Genomic DNA, 21,804 nt, shown 5'->3' on the forward strand with positions numbered 1-21,804 from the left:
AGGGGATCCCTCCCCCTCCCACGAGGGGATCCCTCCCCCTCCCACGAGGGGATCCCTCCCCCTCCCACGAGGGGATCCCTCCCCCTCCCACGAGGGGATCCCTCCCCCTCCCACGAGGGGATCCCTCCCCCTCCCACGAGGGGATCCCTCAGTCCTCCCACGAGGGCATCCCTCAGTCCTCCCCCTCCTCACGGGGGCGATCGTGGTCCTGCCCCTCCTCACAAGGGCGATCCTTCAGTCCTGCCCCTTCTCACGGGGGCGATCCAGTCCTGCTCCTCCTCACGGCGGCGATCCTTCAGTCCTGCCCCTCCTCACGGCGGCGATCCTTCAGTCCTGCCCCTCCTCACGGCGGCGATCCTTCAGTCCTGCCCCTTCTCACGGGGGCGATCCTTCAGTCCTGCCCCTCCTCACGGGGGCGATCCTTCAGTCCTGCCTCTCCTCACGCGGAGCGTTCCTTCAGCCTTGTCTCCACCATTCCCCCCCCCCACTCCCGACACCTCCTCTCTTTCCACCCCCCCCCCCTCACTGCTCTCCCCCTCTCCCTGGACAGCGTGACGAACAGCGGCAACATCCCTCTGATGCGCGTGGTACAGTCGGTGAGGCAGACCAACCGCAGTGGCAGCACGGTGCTCAAGGAGGGCTGGCTCTTCCACCACAGTCAGACCGATACGCTGGTGAGTGGTACTACCCCACTGGATGACCGGCTCCGTGAGCTCTCTCACATCACGCCCCCCACTTTTCCACCGTTTCCTCGCCCGTCGGCAACGAAACCCGAGGGTTTATTGTTCTCAGGTCCCTTTTACTTACGCGTAATAATGTACGTGAAAAGCCTCGAATTTCCCTGCCGTGTGAACTCAGTCCGTCTCGCAGCGTCCAGAAAGAGTGGATATTTTACCGACGTTCTTTTTGCCCTGTTACTCTGTGAAGAAGTGTTTAGGCCCGAAACGTCGCTTTCTCGGGACGCTGAAACGATGGGCTGGGGTCCTCCGACATTTCCGTTGCTTTTTAATTAGTCACACAAGGAGTTAATTGGATATGATAAGGGGAGAGGTGAGAATTGATCTTGGATCTGTGAAAGGAGACAGAGGGAAAAGATGGGGGGAGGGGGGGGGAGAGACAGACAGACAGACAGACAGAGACCGAGAGAAAGACAGAAAGAGAGAGAGACAGGGGGTTTCATGAAAGCCAGAGAAGACTATGTTGATGCCGTCCAGTTGGAGGAGGAGGTGTTGTTCCTCCAATTTGCGGGTGGTCTCAGTCTGGCCGTGCATGAAACCGTGGATAGACATGTTAGCAAGGGAATGGGATAGGGAATTGAAAAGGGCGGCCACTGGGAGATCCCCACTATAGCCGTGGGCAGAGTCGAGGTGCTCAACAAAGCGATCTCTCAGTCTGCGTCTGGTCTCTCCGATGTAGCGATCACAACGGAAGCACAAGATGCAGTCGTCCATTTCTCTCCCCCCCACCCCCGTATTCACAGAGCCAAAATCAATTCTCACCTCTCCCCTTAACATATCCAACTAACACCTTTTGTTGGCCCAGACTCCTCCCCTGTCTTTATTCCGACGCCTTCCTGGTCTTTGCTTTAGACCCGAAACGTCGGTAATATGTCTTCCTTTGACATTGGCTGAGTTCCTCCAGCATTTTTCTGTGTGATCTTACTACAATCTTACCCCTGACGAGAGGAGAAAGGGTGACCCCTCAGAGAGACTGAGAGTACGTGGATTCGCCTCCCGCTGCCGCGCAGACTCGCGTCCGATCCGTCGGCCGCCCCCGGGTTCTGGTCCCGAACCTCTGTCGCCGGTCAGTGACCTTCAACGCCCCGACCCCCCTTCCATCCCTCTCGAACCCCGACTCCCTCGAACCGGTCTCCAGCAGCACCACCCTCCCCCACTTCCCCTTGCTGTGGTCACAGTTGGAGGGGTGAGGTGTGGCTTGTCTGCCCGTCAGAAACTGCTCTCCTTTTCGACAGAGGCGGCGCCACTACTGGAGGCTGGATAGCAAGAACATCACCCTGTTCCAGAACGACACCGACAGCAAGTTCTTCAAGGTGAGTGGTTTATCCCCTCACGACACCCCCGCCCACGGCAGATTGGGCTCCTCATCATATTCACATTTAGTGTCGGAGCCCGTCCACGACGTCACACACAACCCTGAGATCCTTTTCCTTGTGGGCCAAGCAGAATGACCACTGATTGGTAGTGCAAAAGAATAAACCGTATACCGCATAGACATGTAAATAGATAAGGAAATGTAAACAAACTGACTGTGCAATACAGAGAAAAAAAATCAATAAAGTACACAAATCAAAGTCTTTAAATGAGCCCCTGATGGAGTTTGTCGTTGAGGAGTCTGATGGTGGAGGGGGAGCCGCTGTTCCTGAACGTGGTGGTACGAGTCTTGTAGCCCCTGCACCTCTTTCCTGATGGCAGCGGCGAGAACAGAGCGATTGCCGGGTGGCGCGGACCCTTGACGGTCGCTGCTGCTGCTCTCCGCGTACCCCATAGATGATCTCGATGGTGGGGGAGGGTTTTGCCTGTGATGTCCACTACCTTAATGCAGGAGTCGGGGGGTGGGGGTGGTATTGGGGTTGCCGCATACCAAACCGTGACGCAGCTGGTCGGCGTACTGTTCTACTGAACGTCTGTCGGGATCTGCCGGTGTTTCCGCCGGTGTCTGGCCGAATCTCCGCAAACTTCTGAGGACATCGAGGCGCTAGTCGCGAGGCCATTCACATCCATGCGTATTCACGCTCACACACCCAGCTGGTGTGCAGAGACCTGGGAATTCGAGAATCACAGGAAAAGCTGTTCTGCAGGCATAACAGGTTAGCAAGACACCAAATGGTGCGTTAAATATAATTTTAAAATGTTTTAGACATACAGCATGGTAACAGGCCCTTCCGGCCCACGACCCCGTGTGGCCCAATTTACACCTCATTAAGCCCCCCAGTACGTTTTGAACGGTAGGAGGAAACCGGAGCACCCTCCCCCAACCCCGGGGAAAACCCACGCAGACACGCAGATCGTGCTTACCGACATTGCGGGATTCGAACCCCAGGTCCCTGTCACTTTAAGGAATTGGAGGAGGGGAACGGAATGGGGTGGGCATGAGGGGGAAGGAGAGTGGGTGAAGAGGCATCAGGCAGAAGGGGAGGGAAGGAATGTAGGGGGGAAGGAGAGGGTTGGATGACGTGGGAGTGTGGGGTGGCGGAGAGTACGGGAGGACAGGAGGAGGCGTGTTGAGGGAGGGACAATGAGAGGGGAAGGAGTGAGGGTAATGTACAGAGGGTTGGAGGGGGAGGGAAGGATACAAAGGGCCGGAGGGGAGAGCTGGGCTGATGGAGGAGTCTTCCTCCTGACCCTCCCCCTCTGCCTCCTCACAGAGATTCCCGCTCTCCAACATCCTCCTGGTGCGCTCCTGCCCGGAATCCCAGCACTGCTTTGAGTTGGTCACCGGATGCAACACCTTCTACGTGGGCGAGAGCAAGCTGCCCCCCGCCCAGACCCTGCGTCCCCCAGGACAGGAGCCCATACCGGGAGAATCTCAGGCCTGGGAGCAGGCCATCCGCCAGGCCTTGCGACCTGTCACCTCCCAGCCTAGCCTGGGCACCTCACAGAGAGAGGCAGGTGAGTGTGATGGGGTTGGAGATTCCGGGAACTAAGTCTCCATACGGTAGTTCATTGAACCCAGAAGAGAGGGGTTCTTCTGCGAGCAGTTCCAGCAGCTCAACACAGGCCCATCCCAAGTTTGCGTGTTCAGCTCACTGCTCTACTCGTTCTACACCCACGACTGTGTGGCAGGTCACAATTCCAATGCCATCTACAAGTTTGCTGATGACCCCACAGTTGTCGGCAGAATCACAAACGGCAACAAGGAGGCATACAGGAGAGAGATAGATCAGCTCGTTGATCAGGGTCACGACAATAACCTTGCGCTCAACGTTAGCAAAACCAGGGAGATGATTGTGGACTTTAGGAGGAAGTCGGGGGAACGTGACCCAGAACTCACCATTCCTGGGTGTCAACATCTCCAAGGATCTGATGGCGGAGGAGAAAAAGCCGTTTTTGTGCTGCTGAGGGCTCGTCTTCAGGTTCCTGGACCTTTTTCCTGATGGTAGTAGAGTGAAGAGGGTGGTGGTGGGGTCTTTGAGGATAAAGACTGCTTTTTTAAGACACTGCCTCATGTCAATGTCCTTGAAGGAGTGGAAGGTATTTGTGATGTCGTAGGCTGAGTTAACAACCCTCTGGAGTTTATTCTTGCCCTGAGAGTTGGTGCCTCCATACCAGGACGTGATGCAACTGGCCAGAAGGCTCTCTGCGGTACACTTGTCGAAGTTTCCGAGAGCCTTTGGTGACGAACCGAATCCCAGGCAAAGGCAGCAGGAGAGAAGTGGTGGGGTTCAGTCAGGAGCCCGATGGTTGCAGGAGCAACCCCGTGTGTTTGATCCTTCTCCCCCCCCCCCCCCCCACGGGAGGAGGGAGGCGAGAGTGTGATCTGATGGGGAACTGACATCCCTTTCCCTCTTTCCCTCTGCAGACTCTGGCCTTCCGACTCACGAAGGCAAGGTACGTCCTGAGGCCAAGGCGATCAGTGTGGAGGCGGGTCTGTTTGTCCCACACACTTCCCTTCCCCCTCATTGTCCCCTTCATCTCCCATCCCTCTCCCCACACTCTCTCAACCTCTCTCTCTCTCCCCCTCCTTTCTCCCACTCTCACAAATCCTTCCCTCTCTCTCCCTTTCCTCAACTTTCTACCCTTCACCCCTCTCCCCTAATCCCCCTCTCTCCCTCTTCCTCCTCCTCCTTCATCCATTCCCCTCTCCTCCATCCATTCCTCCTCCTATCCTCTCTCCTCCATCCTCCACCTCCACCCCCTCTCCTCCATCCCACGCCTCTAACCCCCACCCTTTGCCTCCCATAGGACATCAGTGCTGCGTACCAGATATTCCCAGATGAGTTGCTGGGATCAGGACAGTTCGGAGTAGTTTACGGAGGTGAGGGCCCGGATCTCAATGCACAGTTCCAACTTCCACAGGCCTCTGCACCTTCTCCTCCCTCCACCCCTGGAGGGAGCTGCACACAGTGGGAGGGGCAGTGAGGAGGGGAGGGGTGGTAAGGAGGGGAGGTGAGGAAGGGGGGTGGTGAAGAAGGAGAGGCTGGGTGATTTGGACAGAAGATGTGAGACCCCCCTGCCTCCTCCCCACTAACTGGTGACCTCCCCCTCACCCCACACCAGGGAAACACAGGACGTCAGGCCGGGACGTGGCGATCAAGGTCATCGACAAGCTGCGGTTCCCCTCTGAGCAGGAGAGTCAGCTGCACAATGAGGCCATCATCCTGCAGGTAAGTCCTGAGGGGAGTGGGCTGTTGGGGCAAGGCCGGGGTGGGGGGCAGACATCGGGTCCTGGGTGGGGAATGGAGGGAGGTCCCATCCAATCCTGACCATTCTACCCTCGGATCATGTGACCTCTTGTTACTCTCTGTCCCTCCCCCTCAGCACCCCACCCTCCCCCTCTATCTGGCCCCTCTCTCCTCCATGCCCCTCTCTCTCCTTTTCCCTATCCCTCTTTCCCCATCTTCCCCCTTTCCTTCCCCCCTCTCTCCCTTCCCTTTCTCCTCTCCCCCTCCCCTCCTTCCCCCTCTCTCCCCTCCTGCACATTCCTCACTGAGTCCCTTCTCTCTCCCCCTCTTTCTCTCTGGGGGAGGGAGAGGGAGAGAAAGAGGGAGAGAAAGAGGGAGAGAAAGAGGGAGAGAAAGAGGGAGAGAAAGAGGGAGAGAAAGAGGGAGAGAAAGGGGGAGAGAGTGGGGAGAGGAGGAGAGAGGGGGAGGGGGGGAAGAAAGAGAGGGGAGCCTCTCACCCTTCCTGTCCCCTCCCCCCCACACATCTCTGCCCCCCCCATCTGTCTCTCTCTCTCCCCCCTTCTCTCCCTTCCTCTCTCTTACCTTCTCTCTCTCTCCTCTCTCTCTCTCCTCTCTCTCTCCCTCCTCCCACCTTCTCTCTCCCCTCCCCACAGGAGCTGCAGCATCCCGGGGTGGTGAACCTTGACGCTGTATTTAAAGACCCAGACCGGGTTTTTGTCGTGATGGAGAAGCTTCGCGGGGACATGCTGGAGATGATCTTGTCGAGCGAGAGGAGCCGTCTCCCTGAGCGACTCGCCAGGTTCCTCACCACGCAGGTATGGGGTCCCCTGCCCTACGCTGCCCATCCCATTGCCTCTGCTCCACTTTTCCCCCTGGCTCCTGGACCAGGCTTTGCACCGCAACCCCCATCCTAACCCCGGAGCCCCCTTCCCGTCCCCACAGCCCCCTTCCCGTCCCCACAGCCCCCTTCCCGTCCCCACAGCCCCCTTCCCGTCCCCACAGCCCCCTTCCGTCCCCACAGCCCCCTTCCCGTCCCCACAGCCCCTTCCCGTCCCCACAGCCCCCTTCCCGTCCCCACAGCCCCCTTCCCGTCCCCACAGCCCCCTTCCCGTCCCCACAGCCCCCTTCCCGTCCCCACAGCCCCCTTCCCGTCCCCACAGCCCCCTTCCCGTCCCCACAGCCCCCTTCCCGTCCCCACAGCCCCCTTCCCGTCCCCACAGCCCCCTTCCCGTCCCCACAGCCCCCTTCCCGTCCCCACAGCCCCCTTCCCGTCCCCACAGCCCCCTTCCCGTCCCCACAGCCCCCAGTTTGGATCCAGTGAGTTAGATGCAGGGGTTCCATGTTCTGGTAGGTTAGAGGGGATTCGGGATCCAGTGGGTTGGGAGGGATCAGGATCCAGTGGGTTGGAGTGGGATCGGGATCTGGTGGGTTCAAAGGGAATCAGGATCCGGTGGGTTGGAGGGGGATCTACATCTCACTCTCTCTCTCCTTTCTCATCACCCTGTCTCCACCCTTTCTCTCTTCCTCTCACCAACATATATCTTTCCATCACCCTTTCTCACTCCCTCTCTCTCCCCTCACTCCCTCAACTCCTTTTTGTCTCTCCCTCCCACCTCCCCCCCCCCCCCCCCGTCTTTGTAGATTCTGAAAGCCCTTCACTACCTGCACTCCAAGAACATTGTCCATTGCGATTTGAAGCCTGAAAACGTTCTCCTGGCATCTGATGATCCTTATCCCCAGGTCAGAGGGTGCGGGAATCCACCCCTCCCACAGAGCAGGGAGCTACGTGGGAGGGGCGGTGAGGAGGGACATTGATGAGGGAGATTGAGGAAGGGGTGAGGTGGGAGGGGCATTCAGGAGGGACAGTGAGGAGAGAGGGGAGGTGAGGAAGGAGGATAAGGAGTGAGGGGCAGAGAGGTGAGTGAGGGATGGTGAGGGATGGAGAGGAGGGAAGGTGAGGGGCAGTGAGGAAGGGTGAGGAGGGAGGGACAGTGAGGAGAAAGGGGGTGAGGGTGGGTGAGGGGTGATGGGGATGGAGGGGTGGTAAGGAAATGGGGTGAGGAGGGAGGGATGAAGATGAGGAAGGGGGTGAGGGATGGTGAGGAGGAAGAGGCTGAGGAGTGAGGGGTGGTGGGAAGGGCGGTGAGGAGGGAGGGAGGGCTGGAGAGGAGGAAGGGGATGAGGGTGGAGGAGGAAGGGATGAGGAGTGAGGGGCGGTGGGAAGGGAAGGGCACTTGAGGAGATGGGGTGAGGAGGGAGGGATGGAGTGGAGGGGGTGAGGGATGGTGAGGAGAGGGTAAGGAGGGAGGGGCAGAGGAGGGGTAAGGTGATGAGGAGGGAGGGGCAGTGAGGGGGTAAAGAGGGAGGGATAATGAGCAGGGAGGTGATGAAGGAGGGGCGGTGAGGAGGGGGGAAAGGGAGGGATGGCGAGGAGGGAAGGGCGGTGAAAAAGGGGGGTAAGGAGGGAGGCGATTGAGGAGGAAGGGGTGGTGAGGGAACGGCCACTGACCCTGCCTCCTCTGACCCCGGCCGCGACCCACAGGTCAAGCTGTGTGACTTTGGCTTTGCCCGGATCATCGGCGAGAAGTCGTTCCGGCGCTCGGTGGTGGGAACGGCTGCCTACCTGGCCCCCGAGGTGCTGCAGAACAAGGCCTACAATAGGGCGCTGGACATGTGGGCAGTGGGGGTCATCGTCTACGTCTGCCTTAGCGGAACCTTCCCCTTCAATGAGGATGAGGACATCACCGACCAGATCCACAACGCCAGCTTCATGTACCCGATACACCCCTGGCATGAGGTCTCGTCTGCGGGTGGGTGCTGGTGCCTTCAGGCTGCCCGTGGTCACCGGATCCTGTCAGGGGTCACCATTGGTCTCTGGGTCTGGTCAGGGGTTGTCATTGGTCACTGGGCCTCATCAGGGGTCGCCATTGGTCACTGGGTCTCATCAGGGGTCGCCATTGGTCACTGGGTCTCATCAGGGGTCGCCATTGGTCACCGGGTCCCATCAGCGGCCGCCATTTGTTGCTGGGTGCCATCACGGGCTGCCATTGGTCACCGGGTCATGTCAGGGGTCACCATTGGTCTCTGGGTCTGGTCAGGGGTTGCCATTGGTCACTGGGCCTCATCAGGGGTCGCCATTGGTCACTGGGTCTCATCAGGGGTCGCCATTGGTCACTGGGTCTCATCAGGGGTCGCCATTGGTCACCGGGTCCCATCAGCGGCCGCCATTTGTTGCTGGGTGCCATCACGGGCTGCCATTGGTCACCGGGTCATGTCTGGGGCCATCATTGGTCATTGGCTTCTGTCAGAGGTTACCATTGGTCATTGGATCCCGTCAGGGACGCTATTGGTCACTGAGTCCCATCAGGGCCCACTATTGGTCACTAGGTGCTATCACAGGATGCCATTGGTTACCGGGTCCTGTCAGGGGCCGCCTTTTGTCACCGGGTCCCGTCAAGGGCCTCACCCCCTCCTCTCTCACCACCGTCTCTCTCCCTCTCTCTTTCTCCCCGCCTCTCTCTCTCTTTCCGCTGCCTCATCCTTCCTGTCTCTCTCTCTCCACTGCCTCACCCTTCCTCTCTCAACCCCGTCTCTCTCTCTCTCTCTCTCACTGCCTCACCCCTCCTCTCTCATCCCATCTCTCTCCGCTGCCTCATCCCTCCTCTCTCACCCCCATCTCTCTCTTTCTCCGCTGCCTCATCCCTCCTCTCTCTCACCCCATCTCTCTCTCTTTGCTGCCTCACCCCTCCTCTCTCACCCCGTCTCTCTCTCTTTCTCCACTGCCTCATCCCTCCTCTCTCTCTCACCCCGTCTCTCTCTCTCTTTCTCTCCGCTGCCTCACCTTTCCTCTCTCTCTCTTCACTGCCTCACCCTTCCTCTCTCTCTCTCTCTTCGCTGCCTCACCCCTCTTCTTTCTTTCTTTCTCTCTCCGCAGCCATTGGACTGATCAACAGCCTACTGCAGGTGAAGATCCGTAAGCGTTGCAGTGTGGACAGGGCCCTCTGTCACCCCTGGCTGCAGGTAAACCATCCTTTCGAGGGCTGAACATGCTTTGCCGGATGAAGCTGAGCTGTTGTAAAAAACGGAGTCAGTGACACTGCCCCAGAGTGGGCCCCATCACCTCCATGCTGACCCTGCTCAGCTCCCCTGATCCCATTTGCCCACATTGGGTATGTCTCCTCCTGTTTAGATGCCCCTGGAACACGGGGTGGGGTGGGGGGGTTGTAGGATCTGACTCCACTCGCTCCTCCACCAGGGAGTTCCAGCTATCTCTGTTTAAAAACCCACCCCTCAGTTCCTCTGCCTTGCACCTGAAATCATGTTCCTGATACCCAGATCAAGGGGAAAAGATTTGGACCCCACTACCACCCCATCGGTGTTTGTGGGCAAGGGTTTGGAAGATGGAGTACAATGTGAAGTTGTCCACTTTGGAAAGAAAAATGAAAGATCAGATTATTTAAATGGCAAGTGATTGCAGCGGGCGGCCGTGCAGGAGGACCTGGGAGGGCTTGTGCATGAATCGCAGGAGGTTGGTTTGCAGGTGCAGCCAGGTAACAAGAAGGCAGATGGAACGTTGACCCTCGTTGCCGGAGGGTTTGAGTTTAGGAGCATGGAGGTCCTGCTGGAACTGGACGAGGTCCTGGTGAGGCTGCATCTGGAGAACTGCAAGGAGTCTGGTCTCCTTACTCGAGGAAGGATGAACTGGCTTTGTGGATGGTGGAGAGGTCAGTTCCAGGGATGAGGGGTCGGCCTAAGAGGACAGATTGAGCCGCGTAGGAGCGGACTCGCTGGGATTTAATTTAGAAGAACGAGACGAGACCTTATGGAAATGTATAAAATTATAAAAGGCAGGGACAAGATAGAGGTGGGTAAGTTGTTCCCATTGGTGGGGAGGAGACCAGAATGAGGGGACGAAGCCTCAAGATTCAGGGTAAAACCCGAAAATCTGCGGACCCCATGGTTGAAGTAAAAACACAATGGTGGAGAAACTCAGCAGATCAAACAGTGTTTCCTCTTCGGACACCTGCCAAGATTTTGCTCGCACCTCGGCGAAGGGCTCAAGCCCGAAACGTTGGTTCTGCATCTTTATCTTTGCTGCATCAAGTTCACAGTTTGACCTGCTGAGTTTCTCTGGGATTTTATGGTTTTTTTTACCTCAACCGCAGTGTCTGCGGACATTCCATATGTTTCTGGAAGGTGTTAGGTCTGCTTTGTTCATGAATGAGTGAGACAAACACCAGGCTGAGTCGAAATCAGGGTTCTTTGTTCTTTATTACCGGATTGTAACACTTGCGACTAACAAAGTTAGTCGGAGAATGCATTCTGCCGTTATCAGCAAAATGGTGATTTTTATACCCTTGGATACATGCTTAGAACATCATCATATCATTACTTGTCCAATGACTAAAACTGTTGCTATCCTTTCCCTGCTAGCTTCCTGCCTCTCAATCCATCAATGTCTCTCTTATCTTGTAAGTACAAGGATGCATTTACATCTTGTTACAGCCCTGTACATTCCCATCTCATGATGTTTTACCTAACAGGAGTACAAGGACACCTCCCCTTCTTGTTACTGCCCTGTACAGGGTAACTCCCTACACATTCCCATCTCATGATGTTTTACCTTACAAAGGTGAGATGTTGTCTCACCAGCTGGCATTCAACCTCACTGTCACAGCCCCACGGGCCACAGGCGCAGGGGTGGGAGAGGGGAGTCCGGAGTTCATTCCCCGTCTCCGATCACAACCCTCCCAGGATCGGCCACCAGTGACTCCAGCAGGTGAGGATCATCCAGCATCGAGCTTGGTCTCAGGGAATGAATGTGACCCTCATCTTACAGCCTCTCCTTTCCCCATCCCCCTCTCTCCCACTGTCATTCTCACATTCCATCCTTCTGTCCCCATGTCCAAACCCTTCCATCCTCACCTCCCCTCACCCTCACACCCATTCCCATTTCTTCTCCCTCCCCTCTCTCCTCCCCTCCCTCCTTTCCTCCCTTCCCTCCTCTCTCCTCCCCCTTTCCTTCTCCCCCTCTCTCCTACCCTTTCCCCTCCCCTCTCATTCCTTTTTCACCACCCTCCCCTTCCCTCTACCATTTCCTTGCTCCCCTTTTCTCCTCTTCCCTTTCCCCCCTCATTCCCTTTCCACCTCTACTCCCTTCCCTCTCCCTCCCCTCCCTTTCCCCATCTCCTTCTTTCCTCTTTCTCTCTCCCCTTACCCCTTTCTCTCCTCCTACCCCTTCCCTTGCCTTTTGCCATCCCTCCCTCTTTCCCCTCCCCTTTCTCATTCCCCTTTCCCCATCTCTTTCCCCTTTCCCTCTCCCCCTTTCCCCATTCTCCCCCCCCTTTCCCCTCTCCCTCTTCCTCTTTCACCCCCTTTTCCTTTCGTTCCCCCTCTTCCCTCCCTCCCTTGCAGGATTTCCAGACCTGGTTGGACCTCCGAGCCCTCGAGATGCGACTCGGCCGCCGGTACCTCACCCACGAGTGTGATGATGTCCTCTGGCAACTGCATGCAGCAAAGCATGGCCTGGAGTACCCAGCCCATCTCGTCACCGCACACAGCCCGGCTGAGGGCATTGAGGAAGCCCCCTGAGAACCAGGGAGTGGGGAGGGGGTTCTGTTCTTCCCCAGTCAGGCATCACTAGCCTCCCTGCAGGGGAGGTCCATCCCCCTTCAACCTTCCCCTGCCAGAGATAGTCCATCACCCCAAACTCTTCCTGCATCACTGATGGTCTGTCATCCTCACCGATCCCACACAAGGGATGGTCCATCATCCTCACCAGACCCCCACCAGGGATAGTCTGTCACCCTCACTGGTCCCCCATTCGGAATGGTCCATTACCCTCACCGGACCCCCACCTCATTTCAAGCATCTCAGTGCAACGTCAAGGAAGGGCTCAAGCGAAACGTCAGTAATATATCTTCACCTCCTCCGAACACTGAGAGACCGGCTTGTGTTCCTCCAGCATCTCACCAGTCACAGCATCTGCAGACTTTCCTGTGTCACGCTGGTCCATGAACATTGGCAGAACAAGCTGAAGCATTTCTATCCTGAAGATCAGGGATCTCAGTGTCCAGCATCTCTCTGTCCCCATTACCTGGCTGGAGGTTGATGATCTGACCTCGTGGCCGAAGGGATTATCTCGATCGCCTGCTGCCCGTGAAAGGAAACTCAACCGAGGCTTGGACTGGCGGCATCTGCCTCGCTGCTCTCCGGTTCCGTGTGTAACATTGGACTTCACCTGTTGTTGTAGAATAAAGCAGAAATTATTTCTCACAAGTGCCTCCCTGGAGAAAACGTTTTTGGCTACAAATCGCTCGCATCGTCCACACCCCCAACATGGATCCAATCCTTCCTGTTCTCTCCCAATGGATACAATCTCTGCATTTTCTTCCAAAATTTAGGACCTCCACGGAAACTACCTGTGGTTCCCACAGTGGAGATTCCAGCCACTTCCCTAGTCCCACGACGGAGGTTCCAGCCGCCTCCTTGGTCCCACGGCGGAGGTTCCAGCCGCCTCCTTGGTCCCACGGCGGGTTCCAGCCGCCTCCTTGGACCCACGGTGGAGGTTCCAGCCGCCTCCTTGGACCCACGGTGGAGGTTCCAGCCACTTCCCTAGTCCCACGGCGGAGGTTCCAGCCGCCTCCTTGGTCCCACGGCGGAGGTTCCAGCCGCCTCCTTGGACCCACGGTGGAGGTTCCAGCCGCCTCCTTGGACCCACGGTGGAGGTTCCAGCCGCCTCCTTGGATCCACGGTGGAGCTCCCCGGGTGGGCATGACGCCTCGAACCTCATGAGGGCGCTGCTTTCGCGGGCAGTCCGAATCAACTTCCGGGTCAAAGTGCGGAGGCGGCGAGTGTGAACAGTGAGTGTGTAAACCCCTGGGGAACGGGGATAAAACGTTACACGGGGAGGGGGGGTGAGTGAGTGTGAATGTGTGTGCGTCTCTGTGTGAGTGCGAGCCCTTCCCCGTTCCTCCTGATGCTGAGCCCCGCATCCCCTCCGTGTGCCCCTAGCCCCGTTCTTCCTGATGTTGAACCCTGCGCCCCTCCGCGTGGCCCCAGCCCTGTTCCTCCTGATGGTGGGCCCTCCTTCCCCCAGTTGTTCGCTGCCATGAAGCTTGTTCCGGTGATGCCAATCGTCTCGCTGCTGGTCACCGCGCTCTGTGGTCTATCGCAGGGCGAGAGCGAGAAGAGAAAGCTGCAGATTGGCATCAAGAAGCGGATTGACAGCTGCCCGCTGCGGTCCCGCAAGAGCGACACGCTGCACATGCATTACACGGTGAGTGTGGGGGGGGGGGGGGGGGGGGGGGGAGAACGCAGTGCTCACGCGCAGGCCCAGGGCTGTCACTGAGTGCGCGAGCAAGGGCAGGTGAACAAGCGTGACACCCATGTGTCGGGGTGCTGGGGGGGGGGGGGGGGGAAGAGTGTGAAACACTAGGTGTGATGGTGTAGAAACCAATCCCGGCCACTTAAATTCGCGCTGTCCAATTACACCCCCCACCCCAACCTGGTATGTTTCGAACGGTGGGAAGAAACAGGAGCCTCCTCCACCCAGGGAAACCCCACGCAGTCATGGGGAGAACGTGCAAACTCCTTACAGACAGCGTGGGATTCAAATCCCTGTCCCCATGTTGCACTCACCACTATGCCAATCCTGTGCCAATTGTGCAGTGTGCACAAGAATGCCCCACGTGTGCAGGCGAGTGCGCCCCTCCCCCCCAATTTTGCACAAGTCTGCACATAGGAGGGATTGCGTTGGGAAAGGGTGACTTGAAATGGAGGGTGCTGGTTGACATGGGGGGGGGAATGGCTGGGTGTTGGGGGGGTGGGGCTGATTTCCATGGAGGGGTGAGGGGTGGTGGGGTGATCGGAGGCCAGCACTGACTGGGACCCTCCCTCAGGGAAAGCTGGAGGATGGGACGGAGTTCGATAGCAGCGTGTCCCGGGGAACCCCCTTCATCTTCACCCTCGGCACTGGGCAAGTCATCAAGGGCTGGGACCAGGGCTTGCTGGGGTAAGTGGGTGTGGAGGGGATGGGGGGAGGTTGGAGGGGATGGGGGGAGGTTGGAGGGGTAAGAGGGGCAAGGGAGGTTGGAGGTTGGTGAGGGGGAAGAGGAAGTGGAGTAGTTGATGAGGGAGGGGTTGGGAGAGGTTGGTGAAGTGTTGGGGAAGAGGGGGTGGGAGAGGTTGGTGAGAGGGAGGGAGGGGATAGGTGAGGAGGAGGAAGTGGGTGAGGAGAAGGGAGGGGTGGAGGTTGCTGAAGGAGGGGTGGGGGAGGTAGTGAAGGGGAAGAGAGGGGAGGTGGGTGGGGAAGGGGAGGGATTGGGTGTGGAGGGGAGGTGGGTGGGGAGGGGGAGGAGATGGGTGTAGAGGGGAGGTGGGTGGGGAAGGGGTTAGGTTGGGATGAAACCCTGCAGTCACTGACCCTCCTTCTGTCCTCACAGGATGTGTGAAGGGGAGAAGCGGAAACTGGTCATTCCATCGGAGCTAGGTACAGCTGTGGGGGGGGGGGTGGTGGGAGAGAGGATAGGGAAGGGTTTGGAGGGAGCAGGGATGGGGGGAGTGATGTGTACTGTTGCCAAACAACTGACCATCGCTCACTGATGGCTTCCCCGAGGACCTGTTCTCGCTACATATTCTGTGGTCACCGTGTCCTCCCTCCCCATCCACCCCTCCCCCCTCTTTCTCCCCATACCCACTTTCCTCCCTCTTTACGTCCTCTCTCCTCCCATTTCTCCACCTCCCTCTCTCCCACCCCTTCTCTCTTCCCCCCATCTCCTCCTCTCTTCACATTTCCATCCACTCTCTCCACCTCCCTTCACATTTCCATCCATTCTCTCCTCCTCCCCATCCACTCTTGCCTCCCCACTCCACCCTCTCTTCCCCTCTCCCCCACCCCTGCACAGCCGCGGACACGCTCTCACACCCTGCCAATTTTCCCCTGCAGGGTACGGAGACCGAGGGGCCCCACCCAAGATCCCAGGTGAGAGCTGCCAGACCCCACCTGCCGGCCCCTCCCCGTCGACCTTCCCAAGTTGGGGACATTTCCCTGGGGACCTCGCACATCTCCGCTCACGTCCAATCATGCGGGCTTGCGTTTACAGCTCACCACCGGGCTGCGTTTAGTGGGACCCGCAGTCATTCTGGGGCTGTGGGAGAACAGAAGCTGTGTCTTGGATGTTCTCACCCCCTCCCCTTTCCCCCCCAGGTGGAGCGACGCTGGTCTTCGAGGTGGAGTTGCTGAAAATTGAGCGGCGGACAGAGCTGTAGATCCAGACACCCCCCCTCCCCCCCCACCCCCTTCCCCGACAATAAACTGGAGCTCTGTCACCTTGCCCAGTATCCTGTGATGGGGCAGGGGTTGAGCACTGAACACACGGGCAGGGGGCACAGAATTTCCCACCCTCCTCCCGACTTTGTGTGGAGAGAGGACTGAAGGTTGTTGAAGGCTGTGGGGGTGGGTGCATATCGACCTCTGACCTGTCCCCCTTACTGTTCGGGCACCTCGCTGAAACCCTCCTCTGTTCCTATCCCACTTCCAAAGTACACCATTTCCACTTTTCAGAAACTTGACCTAATCCCAGACTCTGATCGTCAGATCCCCCTATTCTGTTCCACTTCCTGTTATCCCCTCTGGTCCCATTCCCCACCAATCTGACTGCCCACATTGGCCTCCGTTCACATAGGGTACACTCCTCCCTGTCTCTGTAACCCCCCTCTGGTCCCCTACAGCCCTCCCTATCACTGTAACCCCCTCTGGTCCCCTACACTCCTGTCTCTGTAACCCCCTCCTGTCCCCTACACCCCTCCCTGTCTCTGTAACCAATGATCACCCTGGTATCATCTCCAAATTGTAATCTTCTCTGGGTGTGTGTGTGTGTGTGTGTGTGTGTGTGTGTATAGAACCAGTGGCCTTCTGTGCCTGACCCCTGGGGTGGTTAATGGGACAGTGTTGAGGAAGCGTCGTTCTGTATCTAACCTTGGAGTGTGTGACAGGACGGTGCAGAGGAAGCTTCACTCTGTGTCTGACCCCAGGAGTGTGTGACAGGGTGGTGCGGAGGGAGCTTCACTCTATGTCCGACCCTGGGGAGTGTGTGGGGAAATGGTTGCTGGTGAACATTTTGGCACTCAGTGACTGCCCCGAGGGTTGTTTGCATAAAGTCATTTCCTGCCGACACACAGTGCAGACGCTGGACGGCCCCTCCCTGCCTCATTCAGCACCGCCACATCCTGGTTGGAATTCAGCGGAAAGCACAGGGCCCGATCTCCGGTCTAGTCTCGGTCAGTGCTGGCAGGTCTGATTGGATCTCGATCTCGGGGACCCACTCTGCTGCCAGGAAAATCTCCGTCATCAGTTCCCTGGACTGTGAAAGAGAGGAATTCTCCATGTCTCCAATGACAGATCACTAAGCAATCTTCTCTCTCTCCCCCACCTCTAGCAGGAGAGACACCTTCAGCACCCCCGCCCCCACCCTCCGCAGCACCTGCTTGCGGTGGGAGCATGCAGATAGCGTTCCACAGAGCACTGCTGCTCAGCGCCGAGAGTGCGGGCCTGTGTCCCGCAGGAAGCAGCCGGAACAAATGAAGGGTACAAGCCATTTGGGGAAAGAAGGAGCCTATTCTCCTCTGCACCTCTCCCCTGAGTGAGTGGGAAGGGTAGGGTTTGGCCCAGAAAGGAGTTGTAGGATCTTCCTATGCCTCCTGGCTGGGTTCTTCCCTGGATCTCCTTAAAGATTCCTTTGTGTTAATTAATGTCATTAAACGGGTATAATATTACACTAAGTCACGTCATCTGGCAGTGAGGATTGCCTGACGCTCTGGCAATCACAGAAAGCAAAACAGGGTCCCTGAGGGTCTCTGGATTCACCTCCCACCACCTTCGAATTTACCTGTTGAAACCATTGGCCACCCTGATGCCCCTCCCATACCCTTCTCCCCGTGTTGCTCCCTCCTCCCCCCTTTTGTGGAAACTCCCCATTGTAGCCACGCCCCCCCCCAGGCTTTGGGGTGGTCTGCATCAGGTAGTACTGCTGCCTCGTGGAGCTCCCAAGCTGTCTGCGCAGTTTTCCCCATTCTCCCTCTTCCCCCCCACCCTGGGGTCAATGGTCAGCTGTAAATGGCCTCTCCATTGTTGGTATGGGTGACGGGTAGATTCCAGAGTGGGGTGGGGTGGCAGGAAGATTATGGGAATTTGGGGAGAAGGTACAATGGGCTCAATGTGAAGCTGGGTAAACAGGGTCAGAAGGAACCTATTGGGCCAAAGGGTCTGTAACATCCCTCTGGGTATTGTGGATCCTGGTTACCCAGTCTTGACAGGCTCCAAGGCTTCGTTAGGCCCTGTCTCCGTGGCGACACCAACTCCTCCCAAAAGTGGCACTTTGATGGGCAGAGCAATCCCCAGGCAACACGGTGCCTTGGAGTTCAAGAGCTGCTGGTGTGGTGAAGGTGGCGGGGGTCCAATGGGAGCAGGTGGTGGGAGTTTAATGAGAGCAGCTGCGTCAACAAAGGGGCCTTGAGCAGCAGGCCTCGGCTGGAAGTGGGGGGTGGGGCAGTGGGGAGAGGGCAGTGGGGAGAGCCCTCACTCCGGACATGGCGGCTTCCTACCAGCCCGACCTTTCATCTCTCCTTCATGCACAGATCAACTCCTTGGCCTGAGGCAGCTGGAGATTCTGTCCTCTCTCCCCAGCTCACTGTTCTCCTCTCCCTTCCCACTCAGCCCCCCTCCCCACATTCCTCCTTTCTGACCCTTTAGCTTTAGTTAATCCCCTTCCTCCTCTCCCCCATCTCCTTCCCTCCCTCTTTCTCTCTTCCATCCTATGCCTCTCTACAATCCCACCTTCTGGACCCCGCCTTTCCCTCCATTATTCCCTCCTATCCCCTTCCATTCCCCCTCCATCATCTTCCCTCACCTCTTCCACCTCTCCCTTTTTCCCTTTCCTCCCCCCACTCATCCTCCTCCTTCCTCATCCCTTCCCCTCTTCACCTCCCTCATCCTTTTCCCTACCTCCCTTCCCCCTCTCCTCACCACCTTCGTCCCTTACTCCCCCCTCTTCTTGCCTTCCTTGTACCATCCATCCCTCCCCCCCTCATCCCTTCCCTCTCCTCCCTCACCTGGATGTGGCACTGTCCCCCCAACCCCTCCCCACCACCCAAAGCCAGGGCAGACACCCATCATGGGGGAAGTGGACCCTCAGCCCCTGGGGGCCGACAAGGATGGGAACCCACCTCCCAGAGTCACCCCCAATTTCCTATTTTTTTAAACTAAATGTTTTTAATTAATTTTCATATATATAAAAAAACCCAACCAGTTTACACGTTAATAAAATTAATTACAGCAAAAATAAACTCCTCCCCCACCCCCCACCCCCACACTGGGATGAAACAGGAGGCATTGAATTCAGGACCTTCCCGCTCCCGTGGTGGACTCAGACGATCGAAGGTCTCACCGGTCGACTCCAGGATTGACGGGGGAATCCTGTGGCCTTGGCAACACAACTCAACACGCCCACCCAAACACCCCACCCCTCCCCCAGCCCCTCACTTCGCCTGGTGGGGGCTGTATTTCTGGGGGGTGTTGAACTTCTGCATGCCTTGAATTCGGCTCAACAGCTCTGTCACAAATTCCTGGGGAGAGAGGGCAAAGGTGGGGAGGGGGAAGATTTCAAATAGCTCTCATGGTCCCTCCCTCCCACTCCCATCTTCCCTCCTCCCCTTTCCCCACTGCCCGTCTTTCTCCCCTTGCCCCTTTCTCTCCCTCCTCACCCCATCCCTCACTCCCATCTTTGCCTCTTCCTCTCACCCCTTTCTCATCCCCCTCACCCCATCTTACCCTCCTTCCCTGCCCCATCTTTCACCCCATCTCAGTCTTTCTTTCCCCTCCTCCAGCACCTGTCTTCCCTCCTGCTCACCTCGCCCCCATCTTTCTCCCCCTCCCTCACCCCCATCTTCCCCCTTTTTCCCTTCCTTGCCCCAGTCATTCCCTCCTCCCCTGCTTCTGCCTTCCCGCCTCCCCTCTCCCCACCCGTCTATCCTCCTCCCCCTCTCATCTAGCCCGCTCCCTCATCTCTCTCACCCCATTCCCCGCCATGTGTGTGCCATCATCTGCCACCTCTCCTGGGGGTGCGAGGAAGTGGGTCGTGTTTTATTCCCCCTCCCCCCACTATTGGATACATGAGAACGGTACTCACATCTGTGGGCTTGTAGCAGTCGATCAGGAGGTCCTGTGTGGGGAGAGGAGAAAGAGTCTGGGTTACAGCTCAGAGGCGGGGGTGGGGGGGGGGGTTTGTGTTCGGGAGCAAGCACCTTGTCCATCACCAGGCCTGGGCAACTGGATCAGCCGTGACCTTGGCAGGAACAGCGGGACTGATCTGTCTGCCCACTCCCCCCCACCCCTCCCCAACAGTGGGCCCAAACCCGATGTCCGCGCAGGGCTGAGCACTGCGTGCTTGGCCAAACCCCTTCCCCCCCCACTGTTCATCCTGCTGGCCCACGACCCCCGCTGTCAGATCCAGTTTGTGGATGGAACTGCAGCAGTTGGCCTCATCAGCAACGAGGGGCGATTGGGAGGGTGGTCAAGGCGACAGCGGAGAGCACATCGTCCCTTGGAGTCCTGAAACGGTTGGGCACAGAGGAGTGCAGTAGAACTGAGGGATCTGGGAATACTTCAGCACAGAAACAAGCCCCTTCACTTCGGCCCTTATAGTCTGCCATTCCAATTTTCTTGCCTCGTCCCACTAACTTGCACCCAGTCCACAACCCTTCCCCCCATCCATGTACCTCTCCAAATTCTTAAATGTTAAAAACCGAGCCCACATTCACCACCTCAGCTCGTTCAACACCTCTGTGTGAAGAGTTCCCCCTAAACTTTTCACCCTTAACATCTGGTTTGTAACTCACCCACCCTCAATGGAAAAAAGCCAGCCCACATTTACTCTGTCCCCCTCATAATTTTCATGTACATACTCCTTGCAGACAGCGGGGGATTTGAACCCCAGTCCCGATAAATGTCTTGGGTAATGGAAGAACAAACCAAGAAAGGACGCACACAGAGAACAGTCGGGCACTGAGGAGTGCGGTAGAACAGAGGGATCTGGGAATACAGGATACACAATTCCCTGAAAATAATATCACAGGTGGACAGGGTTGTAGAGAGTTTTTGGCATCTTGGCTTTCATAAATCAGTATTGAGTCCAGGAGTTGGGATGTGATGGTAATTGGTGAGGGTGAGTGAGATACAAACCAGAGGACGTGGGTTAAGGGTGAAACGTTTAGGGTGATCTTCTTCACAGAGAGAGCTGTGGGGGGTGTGGAACGAGCTGAGGTGGTGAATGTGGGCTCATTGTATACAAAAAGAATTTGGACAGGTACGTGGATAGGGAGGGGTGTGTACTGGGTGCAGGTCAGTGGAACAAGGCAGAATAATAGTTTGGCACAGACTAGAAGGGTCTATTTCCACGCTGTAATGTTCTACAACCTGTAACACCTCTTCCCAAGGAAACTGACGAGGGCAAGGTTACCCCCCCCCCATCTTGGAGCGCCATTGAAAGAATGCTGTCCAGCTGCATCACCGTGTGGGGGATGGGGGTTGCAAAGCATTGGGCAGGAAGTCAAGACCGAGGAATATCAAAACGGCCAAGAAGATCACTTCATGGACGGGGTTTCCCAGGAGCGTTCACTAAATAGGACCCTCTCCATCCACCACCTGGTATCTGTGACCACCCACCTGACCACCAGGAAGGAGGTACAGGGGTGTCAAAATCAGGACGGCCCGCTGGAAAATAGCTTCTTCCACAGGCTGTGAATGATGGACCTGTAACCGAGTAAAATCATCCTAAAATATTCATGTACGTTATTTTAAATTCTAGATATGATTATTATGTGTCCCCTTTGGACTGGAGAAAGTCTTTTGTTTATGTACAACGAGGTGAAATTTAAATTCGAACTGGGGAGTATGGGACAGTCCAGAGTTGGGGGGCAAGATCCCACTAATAACCAGGTTCGAATTCGGCCCTGTCTGCGAGGAGTGTGTGCGTTCTCACCGTATCTGCATGCCTGGTGGGGTGCTCCGGTTTCCTCTAACGTACCGGGGGTGGGAGGTTAATTGGACGGCGCGGATTTGGGGCCGGCAGGGCCCGTTATCAACCTCTGTGCGAACCAGATTGGATGGCTCCTAGTTACCTGGGGTGAAAAACGCAGGACAGCAAATCTGTCTGCTTCCTGAAAAAAAAAACCCTTGGGAATCACGGTGGACAACGAACGCCTTTACAGCGCTTGCGATCGGGACTGTAGTTGAAATCCAGCGCTGTTGGTAAGGAGCTTCCACGTTCTCCCTGTGACTGTGTGGGTTCCTTCCTCCCCCCTCCCCGGGGGAGGACAGACAGTGGTTGATTAATGGGGTGTAAAATGGCCCTGTTACCGTGCTGTATGTCTAAATTTAAAAAGAA

At 57.1% G+C, this 21,804-nt stretch overlaps 3 protein-coding genes and 1 long non-coding RNA gene across 10 annotated transcripts in view; 2 read left to right on the forward strand and 2 right to left on the reverse strand.

Moving 5' to 3' along the window:
* The window catches only part of LOC138740857 (serine/threonine-protein kinase D3-like), a 32,299-nt gene extending 19,659 nt beyond the window's left edge, over positions 1–12,640 (forward strand). The window contains exons 8-18 of one of the 2 annotated variants that reach the window (XM_069894077.1): positions 551–674; positions 1,973–2,050; positions 3,386–3,629; positions 4,540–4,568; positions 4,923–4,995; positions 5,238–5,344; positions 6,016–6,177; positions 7,004–7,102; positions 7,905–8,172; positions 9,297–9,382; positions 11,777–12,640. In XM_069894077.1, the coding sequence (XP_069750178.1) occupies positions 551–674; positions 1,973–2,050; positions 3,386–3,629; positions 4,540–4,568; positions 4,923–4,995; positions 5,238–5,344; positions 6,016–6,177; positions 7,004–7,102; positions 7,905–8,172; positions 9,297–9,382; positions 11,777–11,953 (1,447 nt within the window). In that variant the 3' untranslated portion in view covers positions 11,954–12,640. The remainder of the gene's footprint in view (positions 1–550; positions 675–1,972; positions 2,051–3,385; positions 3,630–4,539; positions 4,569–4,922; positions 4,996–5,237; positions 5,345–6,015; positions 6,178–7,003; positions 7,103–7,904; positions 8,173–9,296; positions 9,383–11,776) is intronic. The other variant, XM_069894078.1, reaches the window with a different exon arrangement.
* On the reverse strand, positions 11,739–13,139 carry LOC138740858 (uncharacterized). The gene is made up of 2 exons (XM_069894079.1): positions 12,784–13,139; positions 11,739–12,602 (listed from the first exon to the last, which is right to left on the reverse strand). The coding sequence occupies exons 1-2, from the start codon at positions 13,135–13,137 to the stop codon at positions 12,270–12,272; spliced, it is 687 nt and encodes a 228-aa protein (XP_069750180.1). The 5' UTR covers positions 13,138–13,139; the 3' UTR covers positions 11,739–12,269.
* Positions 13,119–21,199, forward strand: fkbp2 (FKBP prolyl isomerase 2). 5 transcript variants are annotated; one of them, XM_069894083.1, is made up of 6 exons: positions 13,119–13,224; positions 13,461–13,640; positions 14,263–14,375; positions 14,806–14,852; positions 15,309–15,344; positions 15,570–15,695. In XM_069894083.1, exons 2-6 carry the CDS (start codon positions 13,473–13,475, stop codon positions 15,629–15,631), a joined length of 426 nt encoding a protein of 141 aa, XP_069750184.1. In that variant the 5' UTR covers positions 13,119–13,224; positions 13,461–13,472; the 3' UTR covers positions 15,632–15,695. The 5 variants fall into 5 exon arrangements, with proteins under 5 accessions (XP_069750184.1, XP_069750181.1, XP_069750183.1 ...); XM_069894084.1 differs by lacking the exon at positions 13,119–13,224 and adding an exon at positions 13,260–13,278; XM_069894080.1 differs by lacking the exon at positions 13,119–13,224 and having other exon boundaries at positions 13,231–13,640.
* On the reverse strand, positions 18,613–21,710 carry LOC138740861 (uncharacterized). 2 transcript variants are annotated; one of them, XR_011343189.1, is made up of 3 exons: positions 21,539–21,710; positions 19,549–19,581; positions 18,613–18,985 (listed from the first exon to the last, which is right to left on the reverse strand). It is a non-coding gene; the product is annotated as an uncharacterized lncRNA (long non-coding RNA). The 2 variants fall into 2 exon arrangements; XR_011343188.1 differs by lacking the exon at positions 21,539–21,710 and adding an exon at positions 21,400–21,515.
* Positions 21,711–21,804: the final 94 nt, after the last annotated feature.

Source organism: Narcine bancroftii, chromosome 8 (assembly GCF_036971445.1).
Source record: "Narcine bancroftii isolate sNarBan1 chromosome 8, sNarBan1.hap1, whole genome shotgun sequence".
Classification (NCBI taxonomy): Eukaryota; Metazoa; Chordata; class Chondrichthyes; order Torpediniformes; family Narcinidae; genus Narcine; species Narcine bancroftii.

Excerpts from the sequence above, each read along its gene's own strand:
- LOC138740858 (XM_069894079.1), bottom strand. The coding sequence starts at position 13,137 with ATGCCCACCCGGGGAGCTCCACCGTGGATCCAAGGAGGCGGCTGGAAC. Across the intron at positions 12,603-12,783 it reads CTCCACTGTGGGAACCACAG|GTGAAGTCCAATGTTACACA; the intron begins GTAGTTTCCGTG and ends CTACAACAACAG.
- fkbp2 (XM_069894080.1), top strand. The coding sequence starts at position 13,293 with ATGTGTGTGCGTCTCTGTGTGAGTGCGAGCCCTTCCCCGTTCCTCCTG. Across the intron at positions 14,853-15,308 it reads GGTCATTCCATCGGAGCTAG|GGTACGGAGACCGAGGGGCC; the intron begins GTACAGCTGTGG and ends TTTCCCCTGCAG. Across the intron at positions 15,345-15,569 it reads GGCCCCACCCAAGATCCCAG|GTGGAGCGACGCTGGTCTTC; the intron begins GTGAGAGCTGCC and ends TTTCCCCCCCAG.